The 18,655-nt window shown below is 47.4% G+C and overlaps 1 protein-coding gene and 1 long non-coding RNA gene across 4 annotated transcripts in view; one reads left to right on the top strand and one right to left on the bottom strand.

Annotated features, from left to right (window-relative positions):
• The window catches only part of FGD4 (FYVE, RhoGEF and PH domain containing 4), a 216,161-nt gene extending 206,833 nt beyond the window's left edge, over nucleotides 1–9,328 (bottom strand). For all 3 annotated transcript variants that reach the window (XR_009182133.2, XR_009182134.2, XM_058283027.2), the window contains exon 1: nucleotides 9,083–9,328. Coding sequence is in view for 1 of the 3 variants with exons in the window: in XM_058283027.2 (XP_058139010.1) it covers nucleotides 9,083–9,275 (193 nt within the window). In the remaining 2 variants the exon portion in view is untranslated. The remainder of the gene's footprint in view (nucleotides 1–9,082) is intronic.
• A 1,107-nt stretch (nucleotides 9,329–10,435) lies between these two features.
• On the top strand, nucleotides 10,436–14,924 carry LOC111761798 (uncharacterized). The gene is made up of 3 exons (XR_002795059.2): nucleotides 10,436–13,893; nucleotides 14,017–14,205; nucleotides 14,628–14,924. It is a non-coding gene; the product is annotated as an uncharacterized lncRNA (long non-coding RNA).
• The last annotated feature ends 3,731 nt before the right edge of the window (nucleotides 14,925–18,655 follow it).

Below are 18,655 nucleotides of genomic sequence, written 5' to 3'. Positions count from 1 at the left end.
GAAACAGAGCCTCCCGCTAGGATACAACAGGCAGAGCCACGGAGGCTGCTGACCACAGAGAAGATGTGCCCCCTGCACAGATTTAAGAAAATGAGCGCGCGGGCTTTCTGTCGCCTGGATAGCACCGTGGTGGAGAGAGGTGAGCCTAGCCGAGGCAGCGGCCCCACAGTTCCAGGAAGGGGCAAGGTGAAGTGGGGGCTGACTGGGCAGCAGGTTGAGAGTGGCGGTGACGAGCAAGGTGAAACGAACTGAAAACAAACGGTGACGCCTACCAAAAGCAAGTCTGTTAATCCCTCGAGGAAACTCCGGAGGGGATGGAGGGGGCGGAAAGGGAAGTCGCCCTTGGGGCCTTGGGGTTTTCCCATTTACTGCGTGGTGAGCGGGCTCTGGGGAAGGCGGAGCAGCTGGAGGGAAGCCACATGGGTGCCGGGAGGCCGTCAGGGAGAAAAGTGGGGAACCCGGAGCTGGACACCGGAGAAGGGTGAAGCCGTGAATCGGGAGGTCTCAGGTAGCCGGGCCCGGACTCGGAGCTCTAAGCAGGAGCGAAGGCCACGGAGACGTAGAGCCGAGACGTCGAGCCGCGCCCGAGGAGGGGCTGACGACCGGGACCCCACTCAGTGAAAGGAGCAGCTGGCGGGGAGAGACTCGCTGGGGGGTACCAGAGCAGCTGAGCCCTGGGCCGGGGCGGGGGTGGGGGGTGCACCCCAGGGCAGCGCAGGCCGTCCGCAGCACCTGGGGCCTCAGGGCTGCACCTGCGGACCTGCGCCCGGCTGAGAGCAGGCTCCTCGCCCGGCTGGGTCCGCAGGCAGGGCGAATTCAGGTCCATTTTAGGAGGCTGGGGCTGAGCTGGGAGGAAGTGGAGCAGCACAACCAGCCGGATGCGGGCCGGCAGCGCGCAGCTGGATCGGCACTGAGGCACAGCGGACGTCCCTCCTGGCCCGGCTCCTCCCATCCTCAGGCGTGGAAGCCCGGAAGGCAGGGAGTTCGGAACCGGGTGCAAGGCAGGTGCTTCCTGCAACCCGCCCCGGACATCCTGGGGTCCTGGGTCGTTTGTCCAGGGCGAGGCCTGGGCATTTTTAATTCTCTCCAAGCGACTTCAATGCAGCCGGCAGAGTGGCACTTAGAAACCATGCAAACCGTCAGGACACAGACTCTGAAGTTCCTGTTCAAACCCACTAACAAATCTACCAAGCTACGCGCACGGTGTCTGAATCGCTTTTCTATCAACTTCACAGCAAACACTGGGAAAGGAGTTCAGCAACCCCCTGACTTCGCCAGGGCTGCGTCCGGGCGCAGCGCCCACAGGTCCCAGTTCTCCTCACCAGCTAGTTCCTTTCGGTAAAGGTTATGAGCAGTGAGGAGCACTCCAGGTCCTTAGGCTCCCAAGTTCACCTGCAAAGACGTCCACACAAAGTCAAGGTCACGTGCTCAATCCTTTAAAGGCCAGACCACTCTCCAAACTCCTCCTGGGAGTAAACAGACACTGCCTGGGGGCTGCCCCCAGGACTCCCGGGTCAGGGTCGTCTTCAAGCAGCTTCTGAGCAACTTTAACAAGATCAGAGGACATGGCCATTTCACTATGATGGAGCTCTAAGCCGGAGCGCCATTATTCCAATAATACTAAAGATGTTCTTTTTTATTGTAAACTATACCATAGTTTCATTAATATTACAAATGCTATTTGCCCTAACATATATAACATATTGCTATTACTTTGCATTTTCCCTTTCAAAGACCTGGCAAAACCCAAGAGCTCGTGTTCTAAGCACGCAGGCTCTGGAGCCCATGAGGCCTGGGTTCAAACCCTCCCACCACCTCCTCGCTGCTGGACCCTGCAGGTAGACTTTCTGAAACTTGGTTTACCTCTGAAAAGGTCAAGAAAGCACCTGCCATGCAGGGGTTATAGGAATAAGAATGGGGAAGAAGACACAAAGGTCCTGGTTCAGAGTCAGCATTCAGTAAACGCAATTATTCTCACCACTCTGAGGCAATCCCCCTCCGCCTCTTTCCTTTCGAAGGTGATATGAGTCCTCCCAGACGTGGTGAAAGAGAGTGTTCCAGCCCTGGCAACAACTGGGCAAAGGACCTCCACTTACGGAAATCTTGCAAAGTGTGTGTCGTGAAACACACCTCCCTGCAAAGTGCGCAGGTGAACAAACTACAACAAAGGCACTTTAGTTTTATTGGTGAACTAATAACAGTAATAACTATTAATAATAATAAGGTTGGTCCCCAAAGGAAAAAAAAAAGGAAAGATGTGTCAACGAGAGCCAAGCGGCAAGGCGGTGTGTAGCTCGGGTGAGCGCACGCCTTCTGGGCGGCTCGGGCTCGTGGGAGTCGTGCCTTGGGCTCCTGCACCTGCGGGACTGACTTGAGCCACCCCCCACCCCCCCCTCAGTGCTAATGCACCACCCAGGGAAGCGTCTTCTCCCTAAAAGGGTGACCTGGGGAAGAGCTGCCTTTTGTAAAAGCAAACTGCGGAGAAAGCCCACAGACGTCTGCCACAGCCAAGGGGAAAATGAACACAGAACTCACCCGAGCCTGGCTGGGTCAAGTTCACACCACCTTCAGGTCAGAGAAAGGCCTGGGAAGTATCATTAGGGTTGTCCTGGGCTGGACACAACCACCGGGCGTGGCAAAAACAAACACATTCTTCCTACACAAAAGCACCTTCAGTACACGCCCTTCAGGGATTCCCTCCAAACTAAGGCCCCTTGAATGAGAGTCAGAGACAACCATCTACAGGAGACCTCCCGCTCTCCAAGACACTCAGACCATGGAGAGGAAAACAGCAAGAGGCACAGGAAAAGCCAGACAAAAGCACCAAATGAGATGACAGAAATAAATCCAAGAATATCAGTAATCATAATATTAACAAGCTTATCTGTTAAATTATATTATCAGATTTAACAACAAAAATCCCACTTTACATTGTTTACAATAAAGCAGATCTAAATTATAAGGGCACAGAGAGGCTGAAAATAAACACTTGCAAAAAAGATATGCAAGACAAATGCTAACCTGAAAAAGAGCTGGGATAGTTAAAATAATGTTAGACAAATTGCACTGTAAGACAAAAATATTTCAGAATAACAAGGACCACTAGAAAATAAAAGGTTCAATCATCAAGAACTTAAAAGAATCCTAAATTTAAATGCACCTCATGAAATAGCCTCAAAATATAAAGCAAAAGTTGATAGAATTATAGAGGAAAATTGACAAATCTGTCTATATAGTAAGACTAACACTACTCTCAGTTAATAGATTAAACAGAGAAAAAGTAGTAAAGATAAGAAGATACTAACTCACAATTAACAACTGATTTAAAGAACACTCATAAAATCCCACACCCAATACTTAAGTGAATACACAAACTTCTTAAGCACATATGAACCAATTATTTTAAAATTTATCAATCACTAAGATACAAAATAAATCTCAGCAAATTTCAAGATAGTAGTAATTCACAGAAACTTTTTTTTACATCAATATTAAGGTATAAGACAACAACAAAATGTTTTTTTTTGAAACCTTATTACATTTGGAAATTTAAATCACACTTCTGAATAATTCATGGTTACTATGAAAATATTAAAATACTTATAAGTGATAAAATATTACAAATCAATTTGAAGGATGCAGCAAATGCAGAACTTCAAGCAGATCATATGGTCTGAAATGCTAGTTTTAGAAAAGGAAAAAGATGAGATTATTGAACTAAGCATTAAATCTCGGAAGTAAGGAAAAGATGAAGGACTAATTCTAAAGAAAGTGAAAGGAAGGCAATGCAGGTAAAAAGAGAGAAATGGAACAGAAACAACACTAGTCAAAAGTTAGTTCTTTGGAAATGCTCATAAAATTGATTATCTTCTGTTGAATTAGATCACAAAAAATGAGAGAAGGCTGACACAAACAATTTTAGGAGTTAAAAGGAAAGAATAATTCAAATACAAATTATAAATACAGGATGTTAAAAAGAACTTCATCACACCAATATTCAGTGTCAGCAATGGGGAGATAAGGGATATGGGGTTTTCTTTTTTGGAGTAATGAAAATGCTCTGAACTGTCATGATGAATGCACAATGCTGTGGTTATACTGAAAGCCATTGGCTGTACACTTTGGACAGATTGTACGGTGTGTGAATAGACCTCAATAAACCCGATTTTATGAAGACAAAATTATTGGATTGAATGGGATATTAGTGGGAATCCGTGATTTTTAAGCAGAATAGAATCCCTGGCTCTTTCCCATGACAGGGCCTAGATCCAATGGCCCCTAAGGTAATCAGGAGCCACGGAACCCAGATCTTGGTTTCTAAGTACCACCATCCACCAGAAGGAATTAGAGTTCTCTGAAGAAAGGGCTGTTCCATTTACCGGGCAGAGACTAAGGTGAGTCCAGGACAGCTTGTGCCAGAAAGAAGGAAGGGCTCAGAAACTGACCGCAGCGAACCTGAAGATGCTCCCTGTGATGGCTCGGCTTCTGTGTCAGCTCCGCCAGGCAACCGTGTCCAGCTTTTGGTCAAGCAAGCACTGAGCTAACTGTAATAGGACATTTAGACTTTAGTCACCAGTGAGTTTACGGCATTGATGGTTGATTACAGCCGCATCGACCAGGGTGCTGGCCGGTTTTATCTAACCAGTTGAATGTCTGAAACGGGAAGTGACTCCGGCATTCAGAGAGGATTTCCCAGCTGTCTTTGGATAGTCCGTGTCTCTGGGAAACTCATCCAGGACCGTCACCGGAGCCCTGGTTTGCAGCCTGCCTGCAGAACCTGGACTTGTGCATCACGTGAGGGACTTGTAAGAGCTCATACTATTGGCAGCTATCTCCTGTTGATTGTTTCCCTGGAGAACCCTGACTAACACTCCCCCTAGTCAAATATGGGGGCAATCTGAGCATCAGAAAGAGTAATTAGAAGAATGGATAATAAATTCTCAATTTTAAAAAACAAATCCTTGAATCCATAACAAGTCAAGGAAAAAAATGTAGAAGCAAAGACAAGGGAAACTTACATACAGAAGAATACCAATAAGTAAAGAAAAAGTACTGGATAATCACTCTTTACAATGTCCATTGTAGTAACTGAAAGAATTATGCAAAGCAACAAGCCCGGATTCTTCTTAAGAAAGGAAGGGAAAGAGAGGGGGGAGGGGAGAAAGAGAGTGAGAGAAAGAGTAAATGTGGCAAAATGTTAAAAGCTGGTGGGTCTGAAAATCTGAGCAGGGGTATGCTGGAGTTCTCTGTATAGATTTTGTTTTATTTTTGCAACTCTCCTCTAAGTACGAAATTATTTCAAAATAAAACATTTTTTAAAAAGTCAATGTCAAGAAGAACAAAACAGCAGGCCAGGAAACTTTTCTGGATGAAAGAAGGCTAGAGAGACACCATAACTAAAAGCAAAGTGTGGTTCTCAGCTGCATCCCGAGAACAGCTATAAAGCACATTATGGGAACAACTGGAAAAACATGAACACGGATTACAGTTTGAATAACCGTAAAATAGAAAACAGTGTTTTACTCTTCTTGAGTGACAGTCGCATTATGGGGAATAAGAACATTGCCTTGGGAAACGGACTTTGGCCCAGTGGTTAGGGCGTCCGTCTACCACATGGGAAGTCCGCGGTTCAAGCCCCGGGCCTCCTTGACCCGTGTGCAGCTGGCCCATGTGCAGTGCTGATGCGCACAAGGAGTGCCCTGCCACGCAGGGGTGTCCCCCTAGGGGAGCCCCACGCGCAAGGAGTGCACCCATAAGGAGAGCTGCCCAGCGCGAAGGAGGGAGCAGCCTTTTGAGGAATGGCGCTGCCCACACTTCCTGTGCCGCTGATGACAACAGAAGCGGACAAAGAAACAAGACGCAGCAAAAAGACACAGAAAACAGACAATGGGGGGAGGGGAGGGGAATTAAATAAGTAAAAAAAAAATCTTTAAAAAAAAAAAAAAGAACATTGCCTTGTCCTTAGTCAGTACATGCCGGGGTAATTAGGATGAAGAAATCCCATAACATTTACAACTTACTCAAATGACTGAGAAAACAAAAAGTGTCGTGCGTGCGTGTGTGTGTGTGCATGTGTGCGTGTGTGTGCATGTGTGCGTGTGTGTGTAAATTCTGAAGATCGCTGTACTATTCTTGCAAATTCTCTAAGGTGTGAAATTTTGCAAAATAGAAGTTAGAGAAAAAGAAGAAAATTCCTGAAGCACTTGAAGCATTGAGTTATCATTATTTGACTTGCATTTAAGGATGATTATTCTGAGGGAACTTATTTCAGAAAGAGGCCAACTAGAAATAAGAGACTGAAAACCAGTTAATGATAAGGCTGATAAAGCTTAAGAGTCAAGGTCCCTTTCTTATGGATCTTTTCCAAAGACCTGAGAGGAACTTGAACAACATACACGTTTACATGGTCAGAGAAGCTTTTTATATTTTCAAAACTAAGATATTTTAACTACATTTGGTTAAGATCACTGTCTCTTTCCACTCCAACTCATTTTACTGTGCTTTGGGTGGCCCTGGAGTAATCAAGGCTCTTTTGGGATCCTGCTAAGGGGACTTTAAATTTAGGTTAATGAAACATTTTTGAGATTTGTGGTCACTTCCTGACATGGTCAAGTCATGGCTCTTACAAGCTTCCAAGGTACTTCGCCCCTCACTGGGCTGAAACAGGGACATAAGTATCGTGCCCAGAGCAGAGCACCTGAGGAGTGAAGACACACGCAAAAGCCACACTGCCATTCTCTGCTCTAGGGAAAATGCCAAGAACTGGTTAGCAGATGAAGAGGTGACCCAAGAGTGTGCACACAGCTAAAGAATACAAGCTAAAGAGATGTTAGTCTGTTAAATAGTAAAATCATCATGTTTGTGGTATTCAACAACCTTATTAGATCTGTTATTTGTTGTGTTTTCTTCTTAATACTAAATATTCATTTTTGTAAAAAATGTTCATTTTATTAAAAAAATTAAGAAGAACTTTATAATAAATTGAAAATTTAAAAGAAATGGTCATAGTTCCAGAAAACTAGAATGACTAAACCTGACCCAATTAGAAAGTGTATCACCATTAAAGAAAGCTTTAGAGAAAAGAGTAGGTCACCTCACAGGCACTTCCAGAATTTTCAAAGGGACAGATTATCCCAATCTTACATAAACCTTTCCAGAGAAGGGGGGGGAGGGCGGGGGTGGGTACTCTGCAACTCATTCTATGGAACTAGTAAAATCTGGATTGATTCCCAAACCAGGCAAGGACAGTACATTTGCAAGTCAGGCTCACTGACCATCATATGTGCTCCTGAGTAATTCCACTTTTTGATGGGGCAGACCCTAATTGAAAGTAATAGACTGGTGAACCTTTCGTAGGGAGGCAGATTTGGTTGAAAGAAGGAAGACTTTCTAAACAAACATTTACCCAAAATCATGGGATAGGCAGTGGTCACCCAGCAGTCAAACACTTGTCCAAACACTAGGTCCTTCTACTGTGAAGGCGACAGAACCAACTGTACCTAGTAAGACTCAGGAGTTGACTGCAGCAGGAACTTGGAGGGAGACAGTGAGCAACACCGAAACAATGTAACAGCAGTAGAAAAGTTTCTGTGAGGTTCTCTAGCTCAAGAGCAAAGAGTTCTGGGTGTTCTTTGAAGTGGAAAAAGAAAAGAGATCTTTCTGCTAAATCACAGCTGCCTTGTGGAAATTATGTAGAGACTGGCACAATCCCCACACTTCATCTGTTCACCTCCTGGAAGGGTTTGAGCCGAGGTGATTTCAAGTGATTTGAAAACCGCTGACGATTAAAAATTGGGGACAGATGATATAACCTGAAACAATTCATCAATAAGTAACTCTGAAAGCAAGGCAAAGCATTTTCTTTTGATAAGGAAGGGAACACTGGCGAACCAGGACAGCTCTTCTGTACTTCTTTTAGAATGAATCTCACCTAAATCTGGAAGATTTCAGAGGTTCTTCCACCAGTGTCCTCCCCGCGCAGAGGCGCCTGCGATCTAGGGCGCTGCGAGCCCGCGGCCCGCTCCTTCCTAACTCAGTCACTGCCCGTTTTCGACGTGGGCATCCACTCGTGAACCTCCTCTGTCGCGCGTGTCCGCCCCGTGTCTACAGCTCCGGGACAAGCACCAGGCGGGAGGGAAAATGTGGCCGCCCCGGGATTCCTCACGTTTAAGCCGCACCAAGAGCCGCGCAGGTGCGTGGGCTCCGCCGCCCGGGCCGCGGTTTCGCGGGGGCAGCTGTCCCGCCCACGGGGCACGCGGGTGGGGAGGGCGCGCAGGCAGGCGGGGGCGCGCCGGCCGGCAGGGCCCACCCAGCTCCAGCACCGAGGGGCCTGGGAGCTCGAGGCGCCGCGTTCCCGGCACCTGAGCTCAGGTGCAGGCGGCGCGTCGACCTCGATCTGCTGGTCCTGGGAACGAGCTTCCCCGGGAGTTAGTCGCAGCTTCTCACGCTCGGGGCGGGGCGCCAGGGTCTGCACCAAGGGGAGCCCGGGGCGAGGGGGCGCGGGGCGAGGGGGAAGGGGGCGCGGGGTGAGTGGGGCGAGGGGGCGCGGCGTGAGTGGGGCGAGGGGGCGCGGGGTAAGTGGGGCGAGGGGGCGCGGGGTGAGTGGGGCGAGGGGGCGAGGGGTGAGTGGGGCGAGGGGGCGCGGGGTGAGTGGGGCGAAGGGGCGCGGGGTGAGTGGGGCGAGGGGGCGCGGGGTGAGTGGGGCGAAGGGGCGCGGCGTGAGTGGGGCGAGGGGGCGCGGGGCGAGGGGGAGAGGGGGCGCGGGGTGAGTGGGGCGAAGGGGCGCGGGATGAGTGGGGCGAGGGGTGAGTGGGGCGAGGGGGCGCGGCGTGAGTGGGGCGAGGGTGCGAGGGGCGCGGGGGAGAGGGGGCGCGGGGTGAGTGGGTCGAGAGGGCGCGGGGCGCCCCCACCCCCACCGCCGTCCCGGGACCCCACAAGCTCCGGCGGGAAGGAATTTAGCGGAGACGCTCGAAACGCAGCCCGAGGAAAGGGGCCCCCCCGAGCCCCCGAGCCCCCGAGCCGCGCCCGGGGCTGCTCCGCCGAGCGCCCGCCCGGGCCGGCCTCCGCGGGACCCCGGGCCTACCTGTGGCGTCGCCGCGCGCCGGGCGCCCGGGGGGCTTGCTCCAGGGCTGGGGGCTCCCGGGCAGGTAGGACGCGCCGGTCCTGCGGCGGATGGCCACGCGCCGGAAGACCCCCGCGCCCGCGCCGTCCGCGCTGCCGCCCGGGGCTTGGGGCGGGGGCGCCTGGGGCCGGCTCCGCGGCGGCGTCCCCTGCATGCCGGCCCGACCACCGAGGGGCGCGGCGGGACCTGGACGGGCCTGGCGGGGCCGCTCCGCACCGGTGTCCCCGCGGCCAGTGCGCGCGGGGCCCTCCCAGCCCGGCCCGCCAGGCCCCGCCCCTCGGGCCACTCGCCCCGGCGCAACCTGGGGGTGCCGCCGCCTCCCGCGGGGGAGGGCAAGGCCCCGCCCCGGTCCCGCCCCGCGCCCCGGCCCCGCCCCGCGCCCCGGCCCCGCCCCGGCCCCCCATTGGCCGCTCCCGGGGCCGGAGCCCCTGTGGCCGCGCACCTGCGAGCCGCGGGGCGCCCTGGGGAAGAGCGCGCGGCTGCGCTGGGCCCGCGCGGCCCGCAGTCCTGCGCGCCCTTGGCGAGGGCCGGGGCGTCTGTGCGGGGCGGAGGGCTCGAGGTCAGGGCCGGGCGAGGCCTGCGGCGCCCCTGCGGCCGGGCCTTGCCCCGAGCCAGCGCGTCCCCGGCCTCGGGCGGGGGAGCGGCGCCGTGGGAGTCCCAAGGGGGCGCGCAGCCTTCCAGAAGCGCCTCCAGCAGCGTGAACGCCTCCGGGCTTGGGAGGGACTTGAATTCGTGCAGCGGTGGCGGGCTCTGCACACCAGCCAAGGGCAGAACTGAAATCGGATTTCTTGCCTGCATTTTAAAATTCACTCTCTCTAAAATGCAAAGTCTGTGTTCCAAAACCCTAGGGCTGCAGGTCAAAGGGCAGCATTCCCGGCGCCTTCCCAGCTGTCGCTTCCTGCCCGGCAGCCCCCCGCGGTTCTCTAGAGGGTCCTTCACCAGGTCCCACCTCCTCCAGCTTCGTGGAGGGGCGCCCGGCACCCACTGCTCCTCGAGACCCCGCAGGCTTCCTGCCTCCGCAGCACGGAGCCCGCCCCGCATTCCGCAAGCACCCACTCAGGCTCGCGAAGGGAGTTTTGCTGCCGTGGGAATTCTATCACCATACTGCAGCTAATTACTGTTTCTCTTTCCATGTGATTTCAGTGTTACCGACCTACCGAGCCATATAGTACCAGAAGTATTTTACACATGTAGTTTCAAACAGAAATTCAGACGGAAACGGTTTTTACCATATGCAAAAGTTAACTACAATTTAAATGCAAATTTCTAGCAACTTATTTCGTTCCATACAAAAGGTGATGCTGCGATTGCTAATACTGTGCCTGCAGCCTGGCCTGCAGTAACCTGGATATTAGCAGACGCTGGTAAACTTCCCTTTTAGAGAACTGGGTACTGGATATTTAACTTTGACAGGTCGCCACCCTCCAAAGATACAGAAGGAAACTTCTCAGTAGACGCTCTCTCTTCCGTGGAGAGCTGCAGTCGACACACCTGTCTGGGCAAACAGGCATCTTACAGAACTATCGGGGCCGCAGTTCTGCGGTGGGATGTGGACATTTTGACGTGCTTGCTTGCTTGGTTCCGGCTGTTTACTTTACGTCTAATCTAAAGCTGGCGGATGTCTAATTTCCAGAGGGAGCGGTTTAGAGCGTGTGTGTCTAGCAGGTTGCCTCTGCTCGTTGTTTTCTGATAGAAGCCACTGCAGAGGAGCGTGGTTGGCTGGCTGCCTTGCCGCCCTGGACCCGTGGAGTCAGGTGCCGCTCCTCTCCAGCCCTGAACAGTAGTCGACGCACGGTCTGTCTGCTACCTGAGCTGGTGGGAGCTCTCCCTGTGGGTCCACGCCTGGGTGCTGGGCTGTGGGGATGGCAGGACAGGGTCTCCACGCCCGTCTTCCCCCGCCCCGTGTTCTCCACCTAAATCTCACGCAATTAGGCTGTTTGGCAGAATCCTAGTCCAAATCTGATGGGCAGCAGCGACGTCTGCTATCTCCAGGCCCGCCTTCTGAAACTTCCCCAGGAAAGTCCTCTCTCCTCTCCGGCCGCCAGCTGGGCCGGGGGGTGCGGGGCGCTGGAGCCCCTGCCTCCCTGGTACTCAACCCAGTGGCTGAGACTAGAAAGAGGCACAGGACAGGCGGACGGTTGGTGTTCCTCCTATTTTATTTTTATATTTACTTCCCAATGTAGCTAAAATTATATTTAAACTGATACATCGTTTCATTCTAGTTAGAATGCGTTAAGCAAACATTCACTTTAATTGTAAAAACACAACCAGTCTCTGAGATTAATCCAACCCCTACTGAATAAGTTTAACCCAAAGAGAATACTTGGGAGAAAAGTTATGACTCGATGAGCTGTTCAGCTGCAAATAGAACAACACTGCCAAAATTCCAGCCTAAGGGAAAGCAAAACTTTGCTGCAGATTCCCTTTTATTTTAATCTTATTAGCAGAAGAGAAACCTCTTACTTTAATGAAAAAAATTGTGCTATTTTCTCAGTAAAATGAATTATACATTTATTAGCTATTCACTTTGATGTCGTTGGGTAGGAATTTATATAAATGTCAATAAAATAAAGGTCACTAAAAGGCATGAGTCACACTGGCTTTATGTAGTAGCATCAGGGGTTGACATACAGGAGATAGTTTCATGAGGATCCATTTGATGAAGATGATACATTTAGTTAACAAGAATTTAGCAGTCTGATATTTTGAGTTGGTATTTTCATAAAGTTTACAAGTACATATAGATGATATAATTGAGTTCTCATGTTAATTTCTTTATTTTTGAACCTGCACATATGAATGACTTTTGGGAGGAATACGTATTCATATATAGGTTTTCTAAATCCTTTGCCCTACCCCACTTAGCCAAATCTACCCCCCTTAGAACTGCATAAATCTAAAGTGCCCCTTGACTGTCATGACACAAGATTTTGGCCTCGCACATAAATCGACCAGTGTCACTCTTAAAAAGGGGTAGTCGGCATCTTGCAGGAATCGCTTGGACACTGGGAGAAAGCCATTACTTCCTGAAGCTGGCCCTGGCGTCTCGGAGAGCAGGAGCGGGGAGCCTGCACCCGCCTCGCTGAAACGTCCTGGAGGAAGTCAGAGCAGCGCCTGAAGATGAGGGTCGGCCTGGGGCAGGGGAGGGAGGCTGCCCAGCGAAGGAATTGATCCAAAAGGGCAAAAAGAGCCTTGAGGTGGCAGGACGTGGTAGGGGAAAGGAAGCTGGAGAGCAGGCTCCCCGAGGGCCGTGTGGATCAGGGTGGAGAGCTGGGACTTCACGCCTGACGACGAGGGGTTATTTTTAGGGGTTTGAGGCCAGGGATGATGTCAGGTTTGCATTTTAGCAATCACATTAGCTGCCCACACCCTTTATTTTTAGGTCATTGGTTCCCAAAGTACTTATCAATCTGGGACTATTTCAGCTCAAAGAACATGCCACCTCCACAAATGAATGAAATATTTGGGAAATTTACTTAAATTGGGCACAGAGAGAGTTTCAGGAGACTTTCTCTGTTCCTAAGGACTAAAGCAGTCACATCTTTCTGCTCCTTACATCCTGCTTTGTAGTTTAGCTTTTGTTGTAGGGGTTTTGTTATGATTTGTTTTGTCAAATGTCTTCTCTGTAAACACTGAGGCACTGTTTCCATGAAGCCAGAGCAACTGTGGAATAGAACGGAGTAGAATATGTGACTGCATCGTCCTGCGCACCTCGTTCTGACCAGAAGCGTGAAGCTCAGAATACTAAAGCTTTCCACAGGTTTTCAAGCATTTTGGTTAACTAATTAGCATTTCTAATGGATGTACAAAGACCACACATGTATCACCCAGACCACTGAGAGCTGTGAGATGGCAGGTAAGCTGGGAAGTGAGCAGGTCCAGAATGGAAAGGTAAGTTTATTAGCCCACGGGCTGCATGCATGGGTGACCTGAATTCTCAGGCACACACTCTATTTCATCAGATGTAAGATGAAGTAATTGTAAGCGCCGAGAAAGAACAAACTCTGCCAGCCTAACCATGACAAAATGTCTTAATGATCATTCAGCACATCTTATGACTATGATTTTTTAAAATCCGAAGGATTTGGTCATTTCTCCTGCCTCTGTATTGTTTGGTATGAGATTTTAAAAATTGTTTTGCACTTATCTAAAGTAAGACAGCTTAATCTATTTATATGTATCTTCTTTTCTCAGGATTCATAAACACTTGGTTTTTTGCAAAGAAATATGGAAATACAGTCATTCCTCCCATGACAAATATTTGCATGACTACCATCACATTTTTACCTATTGCTTAGTTTCTGTGTCTTGCTGGAGATTCTAAGATCTTTGATTTAATTCCAGTTTATAGTAAAATCTCTTCAAAAACATTTTAAGTGGCACATAACCCTAACACTTGAAGATGTACAATGCACATATTCAGTAACCAAGTGTGGACCAGTGGCTCGGTGTGTAAAGAGGTTAGAAAAGTTATTTTGCAATTATAAAAGCCTCCACATATCATTCAATAAAATGTATTTTTCCTATTAATTTGGTCTTATACACCTTAAACACATTATTTCATAGATTAATTAAAAGAATGTGGGAAGCAAGGCTGCCTGCCACCCTTGCCCTGCTAACAAAACCCTGTCTCATCAGATGTTGGCAGCACGTGGTCAGCTAAGTCACCTCGTTTATCAGCTCCAGAGAAGCTGGATGTGGCCGGTGATCACGGCGAGCCTGTTTTCCTTGCCTGTTTTGGGTTTCGGGGGCATGTGACCTGGTTCTCCTCGGTGAGTCTAGAGGGGAAATCTGCTGTGGGCTTCTGGGAAGGATCTTTCTCCTCAATAAGAAAAAAAAAGCACATTAAACGAAACCCGTCCCTTACCCCTCATTTTCCTCCTCCTGCTTTTCAGCAGGAGGGAGAGATGCAGATGCAAGTGCTGAGCTGCTGCAGTCACCTTGTGACCAGGAGGGAAGACCTTGCCTATCTGCCAAGGGCGGCAGAGCAGGATGGTGGAGGGAAGCCGGCAAGTGCTGAGTTCCACAGCTGGGGAAGCAGTCCTGAAACCTTGGAACTTCCTGAGTTCTTGAAAAGCAGCAAGGTAACTGTCCTTATTGTTAAGCCACTGTTAACTGTTAGTTAATCAGATTTTTAGTTACTGTAGCCAAAAGCATATAACTGATACAGGGAAGATATCCAAATTTTAAGAAAGCACTTAAGTTATAAAATTATAGTATTTTTTTTTCCTTTTTAAAGAGGTTCCAGAGATTGAACCTGGGACCTCAAAGGTAGGAAACAGGTGGTCAATCACTGAGCTACATCCACTCCCCATAATCTTTTACTATTGTATTTAATGCTTTATTATTCGTTTAACAAGGTTCTTGCTCCGCATGTGTACGTGTTGCTTTTTAATGAGATCATCTACATGAGGGTCGGGCAAAAGATGACCGGGCAGCCAAATCTGGCCCACGACCTCTCACATTTGTATGACTATTGAGCTAGGAATGGTTTTTACATTTTTAGATGGTTGAAAGTCATCAAAAGAAGAATAGCTCATGACACATGAAAATGACATCATCTTCGAATTTCTGTGTCTCTCAATGAAACTGTGCTGCGCCCCACCAGCAGTCCCTGGTGCTTCCATGCTCCAACAGCAGAGCCGAGCTGTTGTTCCGAGACGACGCGGCAGCTAATCGGAACATACTTACTGTATGGCCTTTTAAAGAAAACGTTTGCTGACCCTGGTCTAGATGAAAATAAGAAACACATGTAAAAGGCTCATTTGATTTTGAAAAATGGTGATTAAAAACTGTGGCGTAAGCTCTGTTGTGTTATGCTTTTGTACATACCATAACAGGGTTGACATGATGTGACACATTGAGGCTAAAGACAATTAACCGACCTATAATTGCCAACTTACATTTCCCCGATGACATGTTGCCTCACTACCAGGCTCACACATCTAAAAGGCACTTGCACATAGGGCTGCATGGCTAAAGTACAAAACAATCATATTCAACATATCCTAAATTTTTTGTTGAAAAAGTGGCAAACTATATAAGGATATTGGTTATGAACTATTTTCAATAGAGTTTTTCAAAGTAAGAACACACCACACAGATATCTGATAAACCTTTTAATGTGTATATTGGCCATCTGAAATATTTTTTAAACAATTATAAATATTTTCATGCTTCTACTTTTTAATTTGTGATTATGAGAAACATTCTCCTAATTTTTGAGTTTCCAAAGCTCAAATTGAAAATTTAAGTTCATGGACTATATCCCTTTCCACCAAATATTACAGGTATATAAACATTTGTTTGATTTTCCTTCCTAGATTGTAGACACCTTGATGTCTAAGTCTGTCTAATTCATAGTTGTACCCTCTGCAGCATTTTGCATAATGGCTTGCACATAGCAAAATACTCAGTTAAAAATTTTCAGTAAAAACTAATGAAAGGAAAAATTAGCATAGATGCTAATAGTAATTCCTCATCTTCAAAGAACAGATCCTAATTAAGTGGAAATTTCTGCGTAAATACATTAATGGTATCATTGTAATGTTTAAAATACTCACTACAGATTGTTAAGAGAAAAAAAGCAGGATTCAAAATTTTATATTCAATATGATTCAAGGAAAGGCACCAAAATGTTAACAGTAGTTTTCATTAAGACATGAGATTATGGGTATATTTTATTATCTTTTCCACATCTTCCAAATTTGCTGCAAGGAATATGTATTGTTTTTATTGCTAGGAAAAGATAAGCATTTGGGGAATAAATGAATGGATCAGGATGGCAGAGCCTCATCCATGGCCAATCTGAAGGAAAATAATCTGATTTATTACAGGCGAAATTAGTGTTTTTCATCCTGAACTGAGCAGGTGTCTCCCAAATGTCCCAGCTGTGAGGGAGAGATGTAACTCTTGTCCAAGGACAAAGAGAAACTTGGCCAGGGACAAGTACGAGCCACGTTCGCTGTTAACAGAACTTAGAAAGCTGGCACTGTCCCCGCCTCACTGGTGTGGCCCCCACTGACCTGGTTGTCCTCACCAGGTGACGTTGCTGCTCTAGAGGATGTGTGAGGACATGCTCGGTTCTCGAACAATTTGTTCAATATCTTGGGCACAGTTCTACATCTGAAAAGAGACATGGTCATAGACTGTGTTTGTTTTCCAACTTTATCAGAACATTCTGATAATTTAAATCTATTATATTGTATTCATTTGTCCTGAATAACAGGAATGCTGTAACAGCCTGATGATGTTCAGTGTAAGGCTGCAAGTACCAGGAGAATGCCCTACTTCAACACATATTCCAGTTTGTCATGTCTGATAATTGGTATAATTTTGCTCAATTGGTTGATCATGAAGGAATTTTTGAAATTCCATTGAGGTATGTAATAGGTGGTCAATAAGTGTTCACCTCCCAATGGCCACAGGAATTTTTAGCAGTAGCCAAATTGTTTATAAAATAAAACTTAGTCATGTGCAGTGTTATTGCTGAGAGAACATTAAGAGAGAAGCAAAATGGTACCCACCCACGAATGCATTGGAGCCCATCTAGTTTTTATTTCAACAACAGGAAAAACTTGAAGTCATTCCATTTCACTGGTCTGCCCTCACTTTCAAAGTTCTAAAAAAGTATACTGAACAAGAAAATTTCCTTCAAAGCTATAGTTTACATCTTCAAAAAACAGAGAAATTAGATAGTAATTTGCACAATACAGTAAATTGTGGACTTTGGAGAACTCGATATCCAATAAAAATGTGTTTCTGAGAAGAATCTCCAAAAATCTTATTTTTCCCCTCAATCATTAGATTTGGAACTCAGATGATATGACAGGCGATGGTAAGTTGCCATCTTCCAGTTCAAAAAAGTTATTTTTTAGGGAAAGAACTCTTAAAGGAGAATTTTAACTGGTCTGGTGTGTGTAGTTAAAATCACATTATCATATGCTGCATTCTCTAAGAGGACAGCAAGAATTCCCTGAGTGCAAGGGCAGTGCCTAGTGAAGGAAGACAGACCATTATACTAGACCCTTGATATTGATGGTTGTACTTATGAACATTTTCTTGTGAAATTGAAACTTAGCCTAGTGTTATATGTTGCCTATGAGTTACCTCCTGAAAATGTCCTTATTGCTCAAATGTGGCCTCTCTCTAAGCCAAACTTGGCATGTAAACACACTACCTTCCCCTCCCTGGCATGGGACATGACTTCTGGGGATGAGCCTCCCTGGTACTGAGCAGGTAATTACCAAGCACCAACTAGTAATGCATCTGGAAAAAGACCTTGACCAAGAGGGGGAATGGTAAATACAAATGAGTGTTTATGGCTAAGAGATTTCAAAATGAGTTGGGAGGTCATTCCAGAGGTTACACTTACACAAGTCTCGGCAGGATCTCATTGACTATTACAGTAAACAGTGCCTCAAACAGCAGGGTTCCTGATGTTCTAGAGATATCCAGAAACTATAAGCAAGGCAGACAGCTCAGGAATTTGGCACCCTGTCCATGGGCCTTCCTTTGGAATTTATGCTCCCCAGGGTAGCAGAGTTAGACTCATTTATAGGTTCCCTACACATGGCTCTTCTGCCTCTTTGATTTGAAACATACTTAGCATTATACTTATTAAATATATGTCCCAGAACCTTAAATCTGTGGTTCATCCATGCGCCAGTTGAGCCCTGAATTTCAGCAGAGTTGCAACACCTACTCTCTGGTTCACTGGACTCAGCCAGGACAACACAAGGAGATGATGATGGACAACACCCATCCCAAGAAACAGAGAGTGTCTGCAACTGCAAGCAAGATAGCTCCATCCATTTGCCCCGTGGAATCTAAGCCCCCTCTCAGTTTAGAAGCAGAGTGGGCATCACCATCCCCAAATCCTCAAGATTGGGAAATTGACAATGGACTAAAGTAGACATTATTATCCTACTATAGACATTATTATTCTGGCAATGGAAGAATTCTTATCATTGATGTAAAGGCAGTGGCCATTGGTTGGGTTTTATTTTCATCTTTTTGATATTTATAAAGTATGCACACTTACCTTGGCATGTAATATGATGAAACCCTCTTCCTACTACAGGGATATATTTAGTAACATGGCCCTTCTCTTCCTGTAAGTAACCCAGAATTAGGACAACTAGTCATGTGAATAAAGAGAAACTGGGTATCTGTAAGCCAAACTCAGTATGTAAATGCATTACCTTCCCCCCAACATGGGGCATGACTCCTGGGGATGAGTCTCCCTGGCACCGAGGGATTACTACCAATCACTAACTGGAGAAGCAACTAGAAAGAGACCTCAAATAAAAGGGTCAACTCAGACCAGCAGAATATCTCAGCCTACATGTTCAATCAAGTGTTAAAAACTGCTTTTTGACCTTGAATAAAAGGGGGAAATGGCAAAGACAAATGAGTTGATATGGCTAAGAGTCTTCCAAAAAGAGCCGGGAGGTCATCAGAGGGGTTGTGCTTATGCACACCTCAGCAGGACCCCAGAAAAAGCCAAAGTAGATACAACCCTAGGTCCTGTTC

The sequence above is a fragment of the Dasypus novemcinctus genome, chromosome 20 (genome assembly GCF_030445035.2).
Source record: "Dasypus novemcinctus isolate mDasNov1 chromosome 20, mDasNov1.1.hap2, whole genome shotgun sequence".
NCBI classification, from domain to species: domain Eukaryota; kingdom Metazoa; phylum Chordata; class Mammalia; order Cingulata; family Dasypodidae; genus Dasypus; species Dasypus novemcinctus.
This window is presented reverse-complemented; position numbering and strand designations above follow the sequence as displayed.